Source organism: Canis lupus, chromosome 11 (genome assembly GCF_011100685.1).
Source record: "Canis lupus familiaris isolate Mischka breed German Shepherd chromosome 11, alternate assembly UU_Cfam_GSD_1.0, whole genome shotgun sequence".
Classification (NCBI taxonomy): Eukaryota; Metazoa; Chordata; class Mammalia; order Carnivora; family Canidae; genus Canis; species Canis lupus.
In genome coordinates this window covers 45,364,547-45,384,568 of record NC_049232.1, presented here as the reverse complement: position 1 = coordinate 45,384,568, position 20,022 = coordinate 45,364,547, and the positions used below count along the sequence as shown (strand labels likewise).

The 20,022-nt window shown below is 35.9% G+C and overlaps 1 protein-coding gene across 3 annotated transcripts in view; it reads left to right on the top strand.

The window, feature by feature from the left end:
• PLAA (phospholipase A2 activating protein) overlaps positions 1–20,022 on the top strand; it is a 37,687-nt gene that overhangs the window by 12,938 nt on the left and 4,727 nt on the right. For 2 of the 3 annotated variants that reach the window (XM_038552560.1, XM_038552562.1), the window contains 9 exons: positions 2,794–2,894; positions 2,985–3,105; positions 5,388–5,555; positions 6,002–6,137; positions 7,821–7,990; positions 11,707–11,864; positions 12,528–12,747; positions 14,922–14,993; positions 18,005–18,073. In XM_038552560.1, coding sequence (XP_038408488.1) covers positions 2,794–2,894; positions 2,985–3,105; positions 5,388–5,555; positions 6,002–6,137; positions 7,821–7,990; positions 11,707–11,864; positions 12,528–12,747; positions 14,922–14,993; positions 18,005–18,073 — 1,215 coding nt within the window. The remainder of the gene's footprint in view (positions 1–2,793; positions 2,895–2,984; positions 3,106–5,387; positions 5,556–6,001; positions 6,138–7,820; positions 7,991–11,706; positions 11,865–12,527; positions 12,748–14,921; positions 14,994–18,004; positions 18,074–20,022) is intronic. The other variant, XM_038552561.1, reaches the window with a different exon arrangement.

Sequence of the window (20,022 nt, the reverse complement as noted above, 5' to 3'; positions counted from 1 at the left end):
TTTTATTTATTTATTCATGAGAGAGAGAGACAGAGACACAGGCAGAGGAAGAAGCAGACTCCACACAGGGAGCCCAATGTGGGACTCGATCCCGGAACTCCAGGATCATGCCCTGGGCCAAAGGCAGGCACCCAGGGATCCCAAATCTCAGAATTTTGAAGGCATTGCTCTATTGGCCTTTAGTGTAAGGTATTAACTGAAAAGTTTGGTGCTGTTCTAATTTCCCATCTTCTCTGTAGAACATACTTCTTTCTGGTCTCTTTGTAAGCTTTTAGATCTTGTCTATTTCTGATGATACAAATTTTCACAATGTATCTCTGTCTCTGAAAGTGCCTTTCATTTGGCACCTTTGTGGGTTCATTGAATCTAGACATTCATGTCCTTCACTTTTGAGAATCTTTCTTTTGTACTGTTTCTTTGTCCTCTCTACCCTGTCCCTATTATCTATTTCTAGAATCCCTATTTGTTGGATATTGAACATTCTGAAATTATTTTCTGACTGTTTAAACTTTTTCATTTTTTGTTTCTTTTTAGTCTAATTCTCTGGGAGACTTTGTTTTTCCTAGTGCCATTTAATTTTGGCTTGGGTTCTTCTACTTTTAGCTTTTATTTTTCGTGTTCTCTCATTTCTTTTCTTCTATAATATCTATTTGCAAATATTATAGTATTCACTTTTTTGTTTTTTGCTTCCTTTTTAAAAAAAATTTTTTTTTTTTTTTTTTTTTTTTTTTTTTTAATCTGAGAGAGAGAGTCTCATGTAGATTCCACACTAAGTGTGGGGCTCAATCTCGGGATCCTGAGATCACAACCTGAGCCAAAACCAAGTGTCAGATGCTTTAACTGACTGCATCACCCAGGTGCCCTCCCTGCCTCCTTTGCTTCCTGAAGTTGGATTTGTCACTTCTGGATTGCTTACCCCTTTCCCCCTTATTTTTATGTTTGGATTTTTCTCTTTCATGTTGGAGACTTTGATTAAATGGTTGTTAATATTAAATTGGCTGCTCATGTTTAAGAATGAGGTATAAAGAAGTTGAAATTTTTTTAGCTTGTGTAGATGAAGCTTGGTGATTGCTGGGCTTCATTAGAAGGCAATTTGATGGTGGTCTGACCTTTAGATGGGACGCCCTTTTACATGTCTTTATCTGAAGTTCTTTAGCATTATTCAGTCTTCTAGAGCAGAATTCTCCTGCCTCTTGCCTGGCTGCTGGTATTAGAGAAGAAATGAAGATTTTTCATTTATTTCCCTTGTGTTTCATGGGGCTTCTTATTCCAGACCTTTATTTTACCTGACTTCTTGAATCTGCAAACTGTACTTCAGTTCCTCCAGTGAATAAACCTTGAGTTTCCTGCAGTAGATGAGGATGTACTTTCCCGACACAGTAGACTGAAAGTAGAGATCTAGCATTTTAAGTCCTCTGCCTAGCCCCATTCTCCATCAAACCTAGTAGTTGGAAATTGAGTTCCATGAGAATTCCCTGGGGGAGTCACTTGATTTTGGTCTTTTTCTGTGGGTGTTTAAATTATAACCTCCACCATTTTGCTAAGTCAATTACGTTGTTTTCTGTTTTCTTTGTCCTTATAGATTAACACCATTGATAGCTTTACTCTGAACAATCTACCAGTTTTTTTTTTGGGAGATTTACTTATTTGAGAGAGAGTGAGTGAGCAAGCGTATGACTGGGGGGAGGGAGAGAGAATCTCAAGCAGACACCTCATTGAGCATGGAACCTGACACATGGCTCAATCCCAGGACCTGAGGAAATGACTTGAGCCAAAATCAAGAGTCAGACGCTCAACCAACCGAGCCATCCAGTCGCCCCAACAATCGGCCATTTTTAACCAGAACTGTCTTTTGTTTCTGTATTTTTAGATAATTTTTCAAATGTTTAATTTTTAGCTTATATAATTTTACATTAAGATAATAAGACATTTAATTACCTATTCCGATACTGTTGAATATTTAGCTGGGCTGAAGTGTTTTTGTGGTTTTTTTGTTATGTTAACTAAATATCAGGTCACCTGGGTGGCACCTGGGTGGCTCAGCAGTTTGGCGCCTGCCATCGGCCCAGGGCATGATCCTGGAGTCCTGGAATCGAGTCCCACATTGGGCTCCCTGAGGAGAGCCTACTTCTCCCTCTGCCTATGTCTCTGCCTCTCTCTTTCTCTATGTCTCTCACGAATAAATAAATAAAATCTTTAAAAAAAAAAAAAACTAGACTAAATATCTGTATAAACAGCATTTCAAAATCATTTACATTAACTTTCTGTGTGGTTTTTATAACCAGAAGTCACTGTGCAACCCCTTTGATCCTGCTTCTCATTTTATAGATGAGGAATCTGAATTTGTCCCTTGGTCAGACAGTCCATAAGTTGTACAGCCTCAACTTGTACCCAGACATTCTGGTGTAGAGTCTACTCTTGATCACTACACTCTTTTTCATCTCCATTCAGTAAGCTTAACTAGCCAAGGTACTCTCAGTTCAGAAAGTGTTTTTAAAATGCAGTGCTTTGGGAGCTCCAGGGTGGCATAGTCAGTTAGGTGTCTAACTCTTGGTTTCATTCAGCTCAGGTCGTGTTCTCAGGCTCGTGAGATTGAACCCTGTGTCGGGCTCCATACTCAGTATGGAGTCTGCTTGAGATTTTCTCTCCCTCTCTCTTTGCAGAAGTGTTTTCTCTCTCAAATAAATAAATCTTTAAAAAATTAAAAAATAAAATTGCAATGCCTTAATAACCAGCAAGGTTGAACATTTTTCTGTATAACACTGTATTAACTAATGCCTTTTCCCCCTTCAGTTTGTAGTCTTTCATCTGGAAAATTTGGGACATTACTGAGTGGCTCATGGGACACCACTGCTAAAGTCTGGCTGAATGACAAGTGCATGATGACCTTACAGGTATAATAGTAGTTCTTTGTGAATGTTCTACATGATAACTAAGTGTGATGATTCTGTGGCAACCTATATTAATTCCCGTTTCACTCACAGGGTCATACAGCTGCAGTATGGGCAGTAAAGATCTTACCTGAGCAGGGCTTAATGTTAACTGGATCAGCAGACAAGACTATTAAACTGTGGAAAGCTGGAAGGTGTGAGAGGACTTTTTCAGGTAAGATCAGAGTGACAACATTTCATATTCACTCCAGTGGTGTTTTCTCAAAAGTTTAGAAGCATGAAAATGGCATTTGAGAAACATCAGTGTATTTGAATCATTTAATTTGGGTAAATGTAATTTTTCTGACAATATTTCAAATCTTGTAAAAGATATGAGACCTCCCGTAAAGCAACTAGATGTGTACTAATAAATGGCTACTTGATGAGATTATAATATGGTATACAATTTTTGATTTAACAAGTTCAGCCTGAAACTTCCAAACATAATAATATATAACATAATCTTCTTTTTTGAAGATTTTATTTATTTGAGAGAGTGGAGAGAGAGAGCATGTATATAAGCAGGCAATGGGGCAGAGGGAGAAGCAGGAGCAGACAGCCTGATGTGGGACTCAATCCCAGGACTCTGGGATCATGGCCTGAGCTGAAGGCAGACATTTAACTGACTGAGCCACCCAGGTGTCCCAAGTATAGGCTTTATGAATAGTGGGTCACTATTGTTAATTTCATATATAGAGGAAGACATCATTAGTGCTTTTGTGAGTTTTGAAGTACATTATTTAGTAATAACAAATTTCAGACTCACATTGGGATTTTAGGTGGGTAGTCTTTTTGAACCTCACCTATTAAATAACTCCTGCACTGAGGCATCTGCTTACTGATACTGGTATTGCTGATTTATCTGTGGAACAATTAAACTTTTGTTGTGAATTTTTTATTTATTCATGAGAAACAGAGGGACAGAGAGATAGAGACACTGGCAGAAGGAGAAGCATGCCCCATGCAGGGAGCCCAGCGTGGGACTCGACCCCGGGTCTCCAGGATCATGCCTTGGGCCAAAGGCGGTGGTAAACTGCTGAGCCACCATGGCTGCCCCTTTTGTTGTTTTTCTTCTCTTTTATTTTTCCTTGAAAGTTGATCACTAGTCTGGATAATACTTTCAAGAAGTCCCTTTGTGCAGATAAAAATATTTGTAGATGGACAAGTTATAACTAAGCATCACTGTGTTCCTTCTTCTGTACATACAACATATGTTATCAAGTTGTCATTAATCTTCAATAACTTGGTTGAACAGCAAATACTGAGCATGGGGAATATTTTTGATTCCTGATCTCTTTTATTAGATCATAAGCTTCAGAGAATTTTCTGTCCCTTGAAAAATAAAAAAAGTAATATCTTCTGTACTGCCTCAATTAACATTAAGAGAAATTGAGTTTTATGAAGTTTTAAAAATATTTTAAATCTTTTGATTAATGGAATATATGTATTTTTCTAGTTACATAATTAAGAATATAATGAACTTTATTCCATAAAATACTGCCTTTAAAAAACTTGATCATTAGTTTTTATTGTATCATTTTAATGCTTGTATTTGTATATATTATGAAATGTTTTTGTTAATAAAGCAGTGATGTTTGGTTTTATATTTGTGTTTTGTTGAATCAAAAGAAGTGGGATTATAAGGCAGGAAACTTGGATTCTTGTTTTAGCTTTTCCACTAGTTGTATGGTTTCAGAAAAGTTAATTTCTCTCAACCTATTCTTTTTTTTTAAGACCTTATTTATTTATTCATGAGAGACACAGAGGGAGAGAGAGAGAAAGGGAGAGAGAGAGGCAGAGACACAGGCAGTGAAAGAAACAGGCTCTATGCAGGGAGCCTGACTTAGGACTCGATCCCAGATCTCCAGCATCAGGCCCTGGACTGAAGGTGGCGCTAAACCGCTGAGCCACCTGGGCTGCCCTCTCAACCTATTCTTTCATAATTTAATAAAGTTTACCTTTTTTTGATAGTTTTTATTTCAAATTCTTAAATAATTGAGATCTTTTTTATGATTTAATTCTTAATTTTCATTAGTGCCTTATAAATGTTAATTTTAGTATTATGTGGTGAGAAATTTACAGGCTATTTGTCATGTTTGAATGTTTTGTTTGTTATAGATTACTCTTGTTTTGGGGGATGAAAAGTTGAAAATGAATTGTCAGGTAAAAAAAAGAGTTGTTGGGATCAGAATCTTCTTTCTGGAGAGCTTTAAGAAGTAATTTACAGAAGATAAAATAAATGTAAATAACTTCCGAAGACTGGTAATAAAAAATATTGTAAACCTAAAATAACCAATTTTGATTACCAGGCTTTCCTACAGAAAAAAAAATGAATTTCTCTGCCTTGAGAATTGGTTTTTACTACTCACTGATTATGTTTTATAATGTTAGTTTAACACATAGATCCATCAACCAAATTATCTATCTTAACTGGTTTATATTATTCTTTTAATATAGGGCATGAAGACTGTGTAAGAGGTTTAGCAATTTTGAGTGAAGCAGAATTTCTTTCCTGTGCAAATGATGCTAGTATTAGAAGGTGGCAAATCACTGGCGAGTGTCTTGAAGTATATTATGGACATACCAATTATATTTATAGCATATCTGTCTTTCCAAATTGTAGAGGTAAGCTTAGCACATAATATGCATTTCAAATTTTGTATTGAGCATTGTTCCATTCTTGAGGTGGGGGTAAGAGGGCTAATTACTTAAATCAGTTTACTATGATTTGAATAATTTAGTAGCTTTATCTCAAGCATCTTCTCATGAAGGAGAAAATTATGTGATCATGTTTATATTAGTTCACATTTGGTGGTTATGTCAAAGTTTTTTGAGTATTTAAGGAAAGACTGTATAATTTATTGGTGCAAAGTATATAGCATGTAAGGTGTGAAATGTAGAAAATGTGATTTTTGAAGTTGTATGTGTATTAGTGATAAATACATGAAATGTAAAACTAAAATAGTGTGGGGTTAAAAAGTATTCTTAGGCCTTCCTAGAAAAATGGTATATAATACATATATTTAATTTTATTTACTCAAGCTAATTTTACCTATATTCATTAATTTTAGATTTTGTGACAACAGCAGAAGACAGATCTCTAAGAATCTGGAAACATGGGGAATGTGCTCAAACAATCCGACTTCCAGCTCAGTCTATATGGTGCTGCTGTGTTCTAGACAATGGTGACATTGTGGTTGGTGCGAGGTATTTATATTCTAGTCAGTCAATAAATATCATGTATCTGGGCCTCTGGTGGACTCTAGTGCACAGAGATAAACTGAGGGAGCTTCAGGTGAATCGGGAAATCATATGTGTGTATCTGGACTGAAAAAACAGTACTAGGCAGGACAACTTTTACATCAGTGATAAATGTTACATTACACCGGTCTTATACTACAGGTTGTGCAGTCAAAACATTGAAAACAAAAGAAATTGGAGAAGATAGAGATTAGTGTGGAAAAACTTTATGAAGAAAGAAGAAAAAATTTGAATTTAGTATTGAAAGATCCTGAGTAAGAAGGGAAATGAGAATTTCTCTCAAAACAAATGGTATGAATAAAGGTGTAGCATGGACCCAAGAGTCAGATGTGTGTGGAAAATGAAGGAAAATAGTAGAGGACTCATGCTGGGAAATAGTAGGGATTACTGATAAGGTGGTAAGGCAGTAAAGTGGAGAACCTTGAATGCTGGGCATTTTTTAGATTCCGTGCTTGGGGTAAAGAGTTCTAGCTTTTGAAGAAGTGACGTGATTAAAGCATAACCTGTGAATTATTACATAGGTAGGCTGAATTTAACTAGTGGTGACAGTGGACAGGAAAGCAATTTAGAAAGCAGTTACAGTAGTAGGGATGTGTCATTATGAAATAATATCCTCACAGTGGTAATAGATAAAAGGCCAAAATACAAGATATTGCCGAGGAAGAATGATCAGAAGAAGGATGAACGAAAAAGGTTCTAACTTTGGTGATTGCATTAATAAATTGGGGCAGTGGGAGAATTGGTGTGGTCCAGAAGGTGAGGACCTCAGTTGTAGACTTCTGAGGTCTGAGTGGGATGAGCCACACTCATGCCAGATCTGGCATGGAAGGCAAAGGAAAAAAGCAGCAACTGTAAGGGATGGAGGTCCTAATAGAATCAAGGTAACTTACTTTTTGGCTGGGCGAAGGGAAAATCTGTTGGCTTAGTCCTTTTCTCCCTAAGCATATTTAAAGTTGAAGAAAAATGAACAAACTGAAAGGGTGAAGTTCCTGTTAGTAGAAGGTTAAGTACAAAACCAAGTTCTCTGTAGAATTGAGCAGGATTAGTGAATTTGAAAGTGGCTAACTTGCCTTTCCTACCCAAACATAGGGGTTGTCTAGTCCAAGGCAAGGCTGGTATTTTCCTGATTAGGATTACATCGCTAGTTAATCAGAGTAAAGATGTAAAGATGGACTCCACGTTTCCCGAATGGACAGATAATGAGCATCTACTATTTTCTAAGCTTTGTATTGAGTATTTGAATCCTTTGTACAAAGCAAACCAACACATTGTCCTTCTTTATAGTCTTGTACTTATATAATATTGACATGAAGTGTATATGAATGTCTCTAGATTTTTATGATGCTCAGTACTGAACTTGGAATTCAAAATTGTGTCAAATATATATTTCTCTGTTGTTTGCCAGTGATTTTTCCCTTAAATTATATATTTTTTTACCCTAAACATGGCTTTAGAAAGCAACAGAGGATAATGTGTGAAATCAGCATAGTGCTCTACTCAGCCATAAATACATAATAATGTTTTTCATATTCATAAAATACAGATTATTTTTGCTTTGGATCATTCAGGTGTGATAATGTTCATGCACTATGGCAATGACTTCAGATGTGTTTGTTTTTTTCCTTATAGCGATGGTATTATTAGAGTGTTTACAGAATCAGAGGATCGGATAGCAAGTGCTGAAGAAATCAAGGCTTTTGAAAAAGAACTCTCTCAGGCAACCATTGATTCCAAAACTGGTGATTTAGGGGACATTAATGCCGAGCAGCTTCCTGGGAGGGAACATCTGAATGAACCTGGTAAATACTTCAGCGTATATAGTAATAAAAAATGCTAACACGTTCGCCTTTCAGAATAATTAGAATGATAAGAAAAAAAGAGGTTCTTTTGCTGGCATTAAAGTGTTATTCTTATTGCTAGACGGGGATTTTTTTTAGAATTTTTACTGTTAACCACTGTGAGAAACCATATTCTTGCCTCTGTCTCATAGTTTTAAAACTTTGAGCTAATAAACTCCTCATAAACAGGAATCCTTCAAATAAATCTCCTAGTACTTAGCTCAGACACAGTAGGTACTCAAAAGTCACTCATTTAATACCTTTCAGTTGATTGGATTCTCTGAGAGAGGTTATATAGATTAAAAATGAGTTCAAATAAAGCAATGTCTGCTTAATGAGTTGGGGATCATTTGAGTTTATATCAGAGGATGGTGGTTATTTCAAGTGAAATCTAGATATATTCCTGATCCATTATATCAGTGGTTCTCAGAACTTGGTCTACAGACCCTTAGGAATTCTGAGGCTCTTTCAGGATGTCCACAAAGTCAAACTAATTTTATAACACTAAGCTGTTATTTGACTTTTCCACTGTGTTAATATTTGCACTAATGATTCAAAAGCAGTGATGGATTAAAAAAAAAAAAAAAAAAGAACTGCTGGTTCCTTGTATACATTCAAGGCAATGGCACCAGGCTATTCTGGTAGTTATTATGCTCTTCTCTAGCATGTAGTTGTATTAAGAAAAAATAACTAAAAAGCCTTTTGCCCATAAGAATATCCTTGATGGGGCAGCCTGGGTGGCTCAGCGGTTTGGCGCTTGCCTTTGGCTCATGACATGATCCCGGAGACCCGGGATTAAGTCCTGCATCGGGCTCCCTGCATGGAGCCTGCTTCTCTCTCTGCCTCTGTCTCTGCCTCTTTTCTCTCTGGATCTCTCATGAATAAATAAAATCTTAAAAAAAAAAAAAAAAAAAAGAATGTCCTGGATTAAGCATTAAAAATTAATTTTACTACATCTCGACCCTTTAGTACATATCTTTTTTAATATTCTTGTTGACAAAATGTGAAGTACAGATAAAGTACTCCAAAGTACCATGGTGTTTCAAGGATAAGTACTTGTGCATTTCTTTGAGTTTCATGTTGAACTTTTTCCATGAAATGCTATATTTATTTCAAAGAACAATTAACTATGGTTATTCAAGCTTGGGTTTGGGGCAGACATTTTTTTGAAAAAGAACAAAATGACCATGTGTCACTTTGAGGAAAATACAGACAGTATTTATTGCCAAAGATAAAATTCAAAACTCTGAAGTGAAATTTGAAATTTTGAAAAATGTGTATCTGCCACCAGGAGCTTGTAAGATAGTCCAGTGGATTTTAGTGCTTAATAGAGCATGAAAAATGCACTGGTATGGTTTCAGATTCTAAGTTATAACCTTGAAAGACCTACTACTTGTAGAATATTCACATCTTTCTGAAAAGGCTATTATACTAGAGGTTTTTCTTTCAATCATACTATCTGTGTTAGGTTGGATTTTCTTTTAAAGATTTTTTTAAATTTATTCATGAGAGACGGGGAGAGAGCGAGAGAGAGAGGGCAGAGACGCAGGCAGAGGGAGAAGCAGGCTCCATGCAAGGAGCCCGATGCGGGAGTCGATCCTGGAACTCCAGGATCACTCCCTGAGCCGAAGGCAGGCGCTAAACCACTGAGCCACTCAGGGATCCCCTGGATTTTCTTAATATACTTCAAACAAAACGTATTGGAACAGATTAAATGCAGAGGCAGGTATGATAATCTAACTGTCTTCTATTAAGAGATTTACAGATACATAAAATGCCAGTCTTCTGAATAAATTTCTAAAACTATTACTATTTTTCATTAAAACAGTAAAATGTAAAAAAAAAAAAAAACAAAAACAGTAAAATGTTATTTGCTCACTATATAATCTATTATTGTTTTCCTTTAAAGGATATATTTACTTTTTTATTTTTAATTTCAAATCTAGTAAATCAATCGATATAACCCATGTTAATAAAAGTTCTTTGGGATTCCTAATAACTTTTATGACTGTAAAGAAATCTTGAAATCAAAAGTTTGGGAATTAATGCATTATACTGTCATGTTTTTAATATTCTTACAATTCTTTACAAAAATATAGTCTGTCACTACACACACACACACACCCCCGCAGTAAATACTTGCTAAGTGCCCAGTGTATGCTGTTGTTCTAAGCTCTGGGGAATATAGCGAATAATAAAAGGAACAAAAATTTCTGTTCTCATAAATTTATGTTCTACAGGAAACAGATAATTAAAAAGTAACTAAGTAAATATATGTCAGATAGTGGTAAGTACCATGGGAAATAAAGCAAGAATTGGGTCTTTTGTAATTTTAAATACAGTAATCAGGAAGTATGTAATACTTAGGATGGCATTAGTTGCTGTAACAGATAAACTCTTAAAATCTCAGTGACTTAATACAAGAGGAGTTTATTTATTGCACATTCAAAGCTCAGTTGATGGCAAGGTATGTAAGCATGTTTGTAGAGCAGTTTTGCTCCTTGTGGCCATTCAGGGACCCAGGTTTATTGAAACCACCATCCTCAGCATGAAGCTTCCAATGTTCTCTTTTGTAGAAACATTCAGCCATCAGACAGAATGGAAGAAAATGGTAGAGGATGATGGCCTAGACCTAGAACTGGCTCAGATCATAGCCACTCAGATTCCACTGATCACTTCTCAGTGTGTGACATCTAGGAACTTCACCTTGCTATAGCTACAGCTACAGCTCTATCCTATGGAATAGGAGCATGAATCTCTGGAGGACACCTGGCTATCTCTGCCACTAAAGGCTTTGCTGAGAAGGTGACATTCAAGTTGTTAAGGAGGCAGGGGAGCAAATCTTGCCAACATCTGTGTGAAACGTGTCATGGGCTGAATTAATAGCCAATGTAGAGACTCCATGGCTGAAGTGGGAAGATGGGTTGAGAGGAGCAGTGAAAGAAGGTGAAATCAGAGAGAATGATGTATTTGGCCTTGTACCTCATTCCAAGGACTTAGGCTTTAACTGAGAGAGATGGGACGTTACTGAAGGGTCTCCAGCAGAGGAGTGGCAGGAGTGCTTTCAACTTTTGAAAGAATTTTTGTGGTTGCTGGGTTGAATATAGATTGTAGGAAGCCCCAGGGCAAGAGGAGGAGGCCATTAAATCAGTCCAGCTGAGAAATGATGATGGCTTGTACCATTGGGTAGAAATGAAGATGGTGAGAAGAGATAATTTTCTAGATCTTTTTTAAAGATAGAACAGATAGGATTTGCTGAAGGATGGCTGTGAGGGACCCTTCAAGGCAGTGTTTGTAATGCCAGGAAAAGGAATCAGACTCCTCTACTTTTTGGCCTGAGAAGCTAGAAGAGTGGAGCGTCATTTACTAAAATGAAAATGTTGTCAGAAGATATTCAATGATAAAACTTGTTTTATTTTTAGTGGGCTCCTTTCTAGTAGAAACATACTTTTTTAACCTTGCTGTATTTAATACAGGTTCCTTTTAACCATTAAGTTTGTTTTGGGCCACTTTCCAGTAGAGGAACATTTTTAAATCTTTTAATAAAATTTTCATTAAACCAAATACATATTCTCTTTTCTGTGTAAATTTTAAAGTTAACTTTTTTTTTTAAATCTAAATGGCTTTGAATTTCACTTTGCTATTTTACCTTTGATTCTTAAATGTTTTATTCTTAGGCACTAGAGAAGGACAGACTCGTTTAATCAGAGATGGGGAGAAAGTCGAAGCCTATCAATGGAGTGTTAGTGAAGGGAGGTGGATAAAAATTGGTGATGTTGTTGGCTCATCTGGTGCTAATCAGCAAACATCTGGAAAAGTCTTATATGAAGGGAAAGTATGTCAACTTCTACTTTATAATTACCATTATCTTAAAGCATATGGTTTTCTTTTTCACTTTTGCCCATTAATTAAATTTAACATTAAAATCTATTTCTTTGGAGATTATTTTCTCTTCCTGCTTTGAACTTGACCTTTAGAAAAGCTCTTTCCATGTAGGAGCTGTATTTGATAGATTAACTACTATTTGTCTTTGGTACTTACCATGAGTAAACTGTTCCCAATCATTTTGGATTAGAAGCTTCTATGCCATCTTTTACCTAATGCTTTGTGCCTAGCTATATTTAACTTAGCAAGATATACGGACCCTGCAGGGCAGTGCTTGTAATGCCAGCATGTTTTGCTGAGTGGGGCATGGTAACATTTAATACCTTTGGCCTTTAGATCAACCAATTGGAAACCCTTCTTTAGCCTTAGAATTAATGTGTAGTTGTAATACATCCCCTGCCTCCACCCCTAGTGAAATGCTAATCTTGCAGCACATGCAGATGGTTGCTATCAATCATCATATGCCAAGTGGAAGATTTTAACTTTGCACTTTGGAGAAAGTTTATTATAATAATTATCTTAAAAAGGACACATAACACCCGTGATATATATGTTATTAATATGAACAGATAAGTTAGTAATCATTTATCTCCTTTTTGTATTCCTATTGAAGGAATTTGATTATGTTTTCTCAATTGATGTCAATGAAGGAGGACCATCATATAAATTGCCATATAACATCAGTGATGATCCATGGTTAACTGCATACAACTTCTTACAGAAGAATGATTTGAATCCCATGTTTTTGGATCAAGTGGCTAAATTTATTATTGATAACACAAAAGGTCAAATGTTAGGACTTGGGAATACCAGTTTTTCAGATCCTTTTACAGGTAAGTTAGGGTTTATATTAAGTCTTCTGTACTTTCATCAGCATTGGTTGATTTTTTGTTTGTTTGTTTTTAATGTGTTTAAACATGCACTATGATTAGCTGTTGAAGTAAAAACCAAGACCTAAGATCTATAGCAGGCTTTTACTTTAAATTCATATATTTAAACCTCAAATTACATAGTAATTCTGTATTTATAGAAACAGTTGTATGTTGTTTCAAGATTCTGCTTTACTCATTTATTTTAGAGCAGATGGGGAGAGACTGTACATGTGCAGAGTGAGGGAGGGGGCGAGAGAAAGGGAGGTGGGGGAGAGAAAGAATCCCAAGCCAACACCATACTGAGCACGGAACCTGATGCAGGACCTATCTGGAAATCCTAAGATCATAATCTGAGCTGCAATCAAGACTGAGCCACCCAGGTGCCCCTTTTCCCTTTCAAAAATACAGCTACACTGTAAACTAAACAAAATTGTGAAATTTAATTTAGTCATTTGAAATGAAAAGAAACTTAGAAGTCCCTTTAGATGGTTACTCCTTTTAAAAATACAAATTTTGGTGGATTTTACTAAACAAATTCTTTTTTCATGTGAGACTAAGTTGGTTAGTTGGGCATCAAATTTAGGCCTGGACTATGAGTAATTTTACTTTACATGTGATTTGTATTCCACATAATGATTTTAAAGTCAGTTATTTATAATAGTATACGGTGTCTAGAATGTTATAAATGGAGACTTGAGGGGAGACAGGAAAGGGAAAAGATACTATAAATGTCCCTGGATATAATCCTAGCAGTATTAGTCTGGCTCTTGATTCCTAGGAAATGGATTATAAGACTAGTTGTACTAGCCTGAGTTTTGGGGCCTGGGAATTGAGGCCATGGTACAGGAGGAAATAAAATGCTTCCTTTTTTCTTAGGTACAGAGCGAGCTCTCAATAAAATTCTAAAATTAGCACGTTATTGTCAATGTTTTCCTACTGTCATTTCTCACTCCATTTTTCACGTGCTAGTATGCTTCCTTGTTTTACAAGGATTCCATATCCCTTCCTATGTAAGTACTTACGTAGATCTTTTTTTTTTTTCTTCTTCCCTCACAGGTACTTTATGCTCCTAAGTTTTATCCTCCTCCTCTAGTTCAGAATTCCATTGCCCATTCACCTAATAAAGTTAATGTCCCCTGCATGTTGACTTAAACAGAATTACCAGACTGACTCACTACTGAATATAAGTGATGTAACCCCTCCCAATAGTTGCACTTGACAGGGAAAAAAAAAATATGTTTAATATCTGGGTATTCTGTTGATGGAATTTCAGACTACAGTACAAAAGAGTGAACACATGAATATAGTCTTGTGTAAGCTATTTTGTGGAGAAGACAGATATTAGAGCAGCTGGCTCCATATGGAAATCTTAACCCTGGCTTTTTTTTTTTTTTTTTTTTCTCTTCTGAATCTCATGCTGCATAATCTCATGAAGCATAACTTTATATGCATCCTTTCATATATATCTTTTACATATATCTTACTGTAGATGCCTCTGATTATTTCCGTAGAGGTGCTAACAGAACATATACTCACACATACCACACATTTATAAGAGTAAAAATGGAAATCTCTTTCCTTTGTGACACTCATTGCCTTTGTAATTCTCTTCTCCAGTAGGTTGTAAGCTTCAGTGGATACAAGCAATCTTGTTCCCTGCTGGATCCCTAGCACTGAATGCACTGTTTGACAGATGAGTTAATGAACTCAGGGGTTCTTTAAAAGATTAACATTTGATGCCTGTGGTTTTGATAGCAACAGCAGCAGCAGGAATTCTAGTGAATTTGTATAGGAACAGGAACTGATTATATATGTATATTACTGAGGTCAGAGACCACTTGTAATTTCTCCTTTTATATTTGAATTTTTAGTTATTTTAATATTTAAGGGCAGTGGCTAACACTTAATAAACTAGTAAAGGTGAGAAAAAGAAAGTTGGAGAATCACTAAAGTTTTAGTTTCTTAGTAGTCTTTCCTATTGTAAGACTGCTGACTAATTTCTGTTATTCTCTCATGTGACAACGTTGTTCTTCTGTTTTTTCTCCAAGCTTGGAGTCTCCTAATATAAGCATTGTGTTATTTATGAAATTCAAAATTTTGGCATCCTTCAGCTTTTCCTTTGTTTGCATGCATAGGTGGTGGTCGGTATGTTCCAGGGTCTTCATCAGGATCTTCTAACATGCTTCCTGCAGCAGATCCTTTTACAGGTGGGATGAAGTTTTGATAAATACATCTTTCTTCACTTAATGAATAGCATTTTGCAGTATATGGCTTTACATTTTGGAGACATCACCCAATAATTAATAATTCCCTTATCTATATTTCTAATTTTGATGCATCTCCTTTTCTTTAACTTCTAATTTTTGCTTTTTCCTGGAGTGTTTTGTAGTTCTTCTTATGACTTACATAGCATATTGTTAGAACTCACCGTTTTCTCCAGTGGTCCTTCCTGCAAGGAGAGCAAGAGTCATTAAGGGCATAGTTTTTAGAGTCGATAGACCTTGATTCAAAATCTGGCTCTACCACTTACTTGCTATGAGAAGTTGGCAAGTTGCTTAACCTGTCTGAGCCTAATTTTTTTATCTGTGAAATTAGATAATAGGGGAACCCAGCAACCAAGACACAGCATGAGTGCTATTACTGGCAAGATTCTACTGATCACAAGCAAAGAAGGAGCCATGTGAGTCCCTGCTACTGGATGATGCAGTGCAGTCAAGAAGCCTGTTCAGGTGTATTTTGCATTAACGTGGGAGGACACAAGTCCACCCAGGATTAGTCTTCTAACCTTTGTTATTAATGGCCTTTGTGAAGCCCTGGAAGTGTTGGTGTATCTCTTCACAGTGGCTTTATTTATCAAGGTATGCATGCCTCGACATCAACGGTACTGGAAAAAAATTGCCAAGCTTGGACTTGAATGCAGCTGAAGAAGTCTCTGTTTTCAGAATAGCTTTTGATGTATTTTATGATGCTATTGTTGGATCAGCAGCCAGAGTTTCTAGACAATATACCCAATTTGGGAAGAGATTTTTGGCACTTAATCCACTGGCCTTGCCAATATAGATACCTGTCTAAACCATAACTGGGAGCAACACACAACCTTCAGTCAGTCTCATGAAGTTGTGAATCGTTCTCAGTGAGCTGCTTCTCTCCTGTGAATGAATTGGTGGCCTTGATGCACGTAGCTGTACCTTGTGCACTGGTAACCAGTATGCTATAATAACCGACCATCAAGATCAAGCTAAATGTTATGATAGCACAATGGCTATTAAGGATATCTTTGATGACATAATGCAACTTGAAAAGGTAGTAAGGATATGAAAAGTAAATAAAGTGATGATTTACTCAGACATAGTGATGCCCTGAAACGTAGAACAACAGAGTTCTTAGATCTCATTAGCACCTTTTTCTTGGAACAGAAGAAACATACCAAGCTTCAAACAATACCAACAAAATTAAGAGAACTCCTGGGGCCATCATCACTGGAACATGTCTTACTGTTGTGCAATGTCAGTAACACAGAAGATTCAGTGATAATGGAGATATGCAAGATAGCATGCCAAATATCCAAGAGAATTATGGAATTATTAGGATAACTGAACCTAACTGAACAATTATCAAAAATAGATAACAGACCTGATATTGAGCTGTTAGGAAAATTAAATGGCACAGTACATGTGAAGTGTTTAACAAAACACCTGAACTGTATTTAAGCAGGCCCTCAGTATATTTTAGTATATTTTCCCCCAATTTAACCTGGGACAAAGAGTTTTTCCCATTTACCTTAAGACTTAAGGTCAATCTTAATTCTCTTTTCTCTTCCTTATTTATGTGGTTCTCAAATTTCTAATGTCAATTCAAATCATCTAGGATGCTTGTTTATCTCATCACAAGGTCCTTCTCACAGAGATAATCTGATACACCGGGTTGCTTAAAAAAAAAAAAAAGTTTCTAAAGTGAAGCCAATTTGGAGAGCTACTATGTTGTTTTGGGTGGGCCCTGGGAATCTGCATATTAAACAGGTGACTCATTCAGGTGGTTGGAGAGCCACGTGTAGAAAAGTGTAGGATTGTACTATGTCTCATAATTAATGCCTTGGGCAAGTTTTTCAGCCTTCTAAAATATTGTTAATAATCATGGTATCTAATACTTAAATGAGTATATAAATATAAGATGCTTAGCATGCAGGGCACTTGGCTGGTGTAGTCAGTTAAGCAACTGGCTCTTGGTTTCAGCTAAGGTCAGGATCTCAGGGTCATCGAGCTCCACCTCGGGCTCCACTCTCAGCATGGAGTCAGCTTGGGTTTCTCAATCTTTCCTCCGCCTCTCCCCACTGCACATGAATGCTCACGCTCTCTCTCTAAATAATAAATCTTAAAGATGCTTAGCATGCTACCTAGCATATTAGTAAAAACTCAACAAAGCCTCTTACTCTGTGTTCTTCATTATTTTAATTTATTTACATCTGCAGTTTTTGTGAGGTTTTTTTTTAGTACTATATATGTTAAACTGGTTATATCAGCTCCTAGATATTAAATTCAGAGAGGCTAGAAAAGTAGCTCATCTTTCTTTTCCCGCAAAGGCTCATCCAGGACTCGAACATCTCCAAATCATGATAATCCTTTCTCTACACCTGTTTTTCATGTTCCTTTCTTTCCATTTTCAATTAGGATCTTAAATATGAGACCGCTGTTATAGCATCCCTAAATCTTACTAATCTCTTGTTTGCTTATGTGTCAGCTAATCCTCTCTGTTTCAATAGAATAATCACATTTATTTTTTGTTTTTAATTTTTTTAAGGTTTTCTTCTTATGTAATCTCTGTATCCAATGTGAGATTGGAACTTAAAATCCTAAGATCAAGAGTTGCGTGCTCTACCAACTGCCAACCAGTCACCCCATGTTCACATTGCATTATGAAAACCTTTTTCTTCTCTCCAATCCACTAATGCTTTTTTAATTCATTAGCATCTGTAATTATAATGTTTAAGGCATCTAATGTTTATTTTGTAATTTGAGAATTACTTTTAAGGCTAACATTTATTGGTCACCAACTATATGCCAGGTACTATTCTAAACAAATTTATAGCCCATTTATTATGTATATAAAGATGCCATTCTGAATTGTGACTCATGAAAATAAGTTATTCTGTGTGGAGAGGAGCATTTTGAACTTTAATTTGCAGTTACCTTTACTTACTAGATGTGTTACTGCATTTTAGGTGGTGGTCGTTATGTGCCAGGGTCTGCCAATATGGGAACTACCATGGCTGGAGTTGATCCATTTACAGGTACACACTTTTCATTTCTTTTTCTTCTTCTCCTCCTCCTCCTCCTCCTCCTCCTCTTCCCTATTTTTTTTTATATTTTTAAAATTCATTAAAATTTTAATGAAAGACTGAGAAAACTAGTAAATTCTCCTTGCTAGAGAACTTTTCATATGGTAGATTAAGGACAAACTTCTTGACCTGGCATTTAGAATGTTCTCAGAATTGTGTCATACTGCACATTAGACTCATGTAGGAAGCTTAAAAAAGTACTTCAACCTCATTTCGAGAGATGCTCATTTGGTGTATTACTGCTCTGGTTTGGGGCCTTGGCAAAGTTAGTTCTGATAATTTTCCAATGTGATTCTAATGTGTAGCCAGGATTGAAAATTGCTATTCTGTCATAGGTCTGGTTTTCTAACAACTCTTATAAAAACTGAGTTTTTTCGCATCACACCTTTGTTCATTTTTAATATATTGAGAATTTTATTCACTATGCTACATATTGTTCTTTTTAAGAGGACCCAGAAAAAAATTACTTTATGATTTAGGCCTATACTATCTGGCCTTCTCCTGAGCAATTAATTTTTCTTTTTTATTCGTAGTATCTTGCCTAGAGTCTGACACATCTTACTTGTTCATCATTGTTGAGCATAGGCAAAGAAGCTTTCCTCTGTATTTACTGCTAGTAAAATGCAGAACTAAATTTGTGGTTAATCTTTTACAAGTTTGACGGCTGTCTTGCTATATGTTTTCCCCTACTTGTTATTGTCTACAAAAGTCTAATAGATGTGAAACATAAATGTTCTTGACCGTAATAAGATTGATACTTACAAACCCAGCAGTCTACTTAAGAACTAATTTGGTATGTGATTTTTGTAAGCTATTTTTTCACTGCAAAAGTAACATTGACTGGCATATTGAAGTATAAACATAATGATTAAGATTGGGACTCTGGAGTGAGAGTGCTTAGATTGAAATCTCAGTTCCACTATTTTTCACCTGTTTTGCCTTGAGCCAGTTATTCTGTTACTGTGCCTCTGTTTTTCTCATTTGTAAAGTGGAAGTAATATCTACCTCTTGGAGTTGTTAAGAGTTGTAATTTAAAATTGTTCAAGTTGGAATTTAAAATTACAAAATGTATACAGCACTTTATACAGAATAAATGCCTAGTAATTGTTGGCTGTACTTGTATTATAAAGTATAAAGTTAATAGTGCTTCCTACCATTTTTCAGAAGTTACAGTTTTTAACAGTTTGGTGTATATACTGAACCTTATATAGTATACCTTAGTCCAACTTACTGTCATCTCTTACTTAGACAAATGAAGTAATATCCTCCAAATTGGTCTCTCCGTGGTCCACACTTCAGCCAGTGATCTTTTTACAGTCGAACTTTATTTATACTGCTCCCTTGATTAAAACCCTTTAATGATTTCTCATTCAATATTTTTTCTTCACTCTATCACCTTCCTCTCTGCATTTTTTCTGCCCAACCATACTGGCCTGTGTCTGTTTCTTGAGCATCTCATGCTGTTTTCTACCTCAGAAGTTTGGTACATGCTGTTCTGTTTTAGAATATTTGAGCCCTTTGCTATGTTATTTAGATCACAAATTATTATTTGTTTTTTTCTCCTTTTTCTTTATTTTGCACATAGTATTTTTTAAATGAACATTCTCGGACACTCATTCATATATGGCCCTTGCTAGATCACTTACTCTGTCATAGGCTCTGTTACACCCTGTACTTTTCCTTCTCATTTTACTCAATTGTTTGGACAGTGTTTGATTTGCATTCTCCTTACCATTAGTCTCTAATGACCAGGACTCCAGGCAATGTCTGTTAGCTCATCTTTGATTGTACCAATAAATATTTTATGCTTTATAAGCAATGAAAATTAATTTTGTGTATTTATTTCATAACTTCATCTTTACCTACCCTATTCCCCTTTCTGATATATATTCAGAAAATTA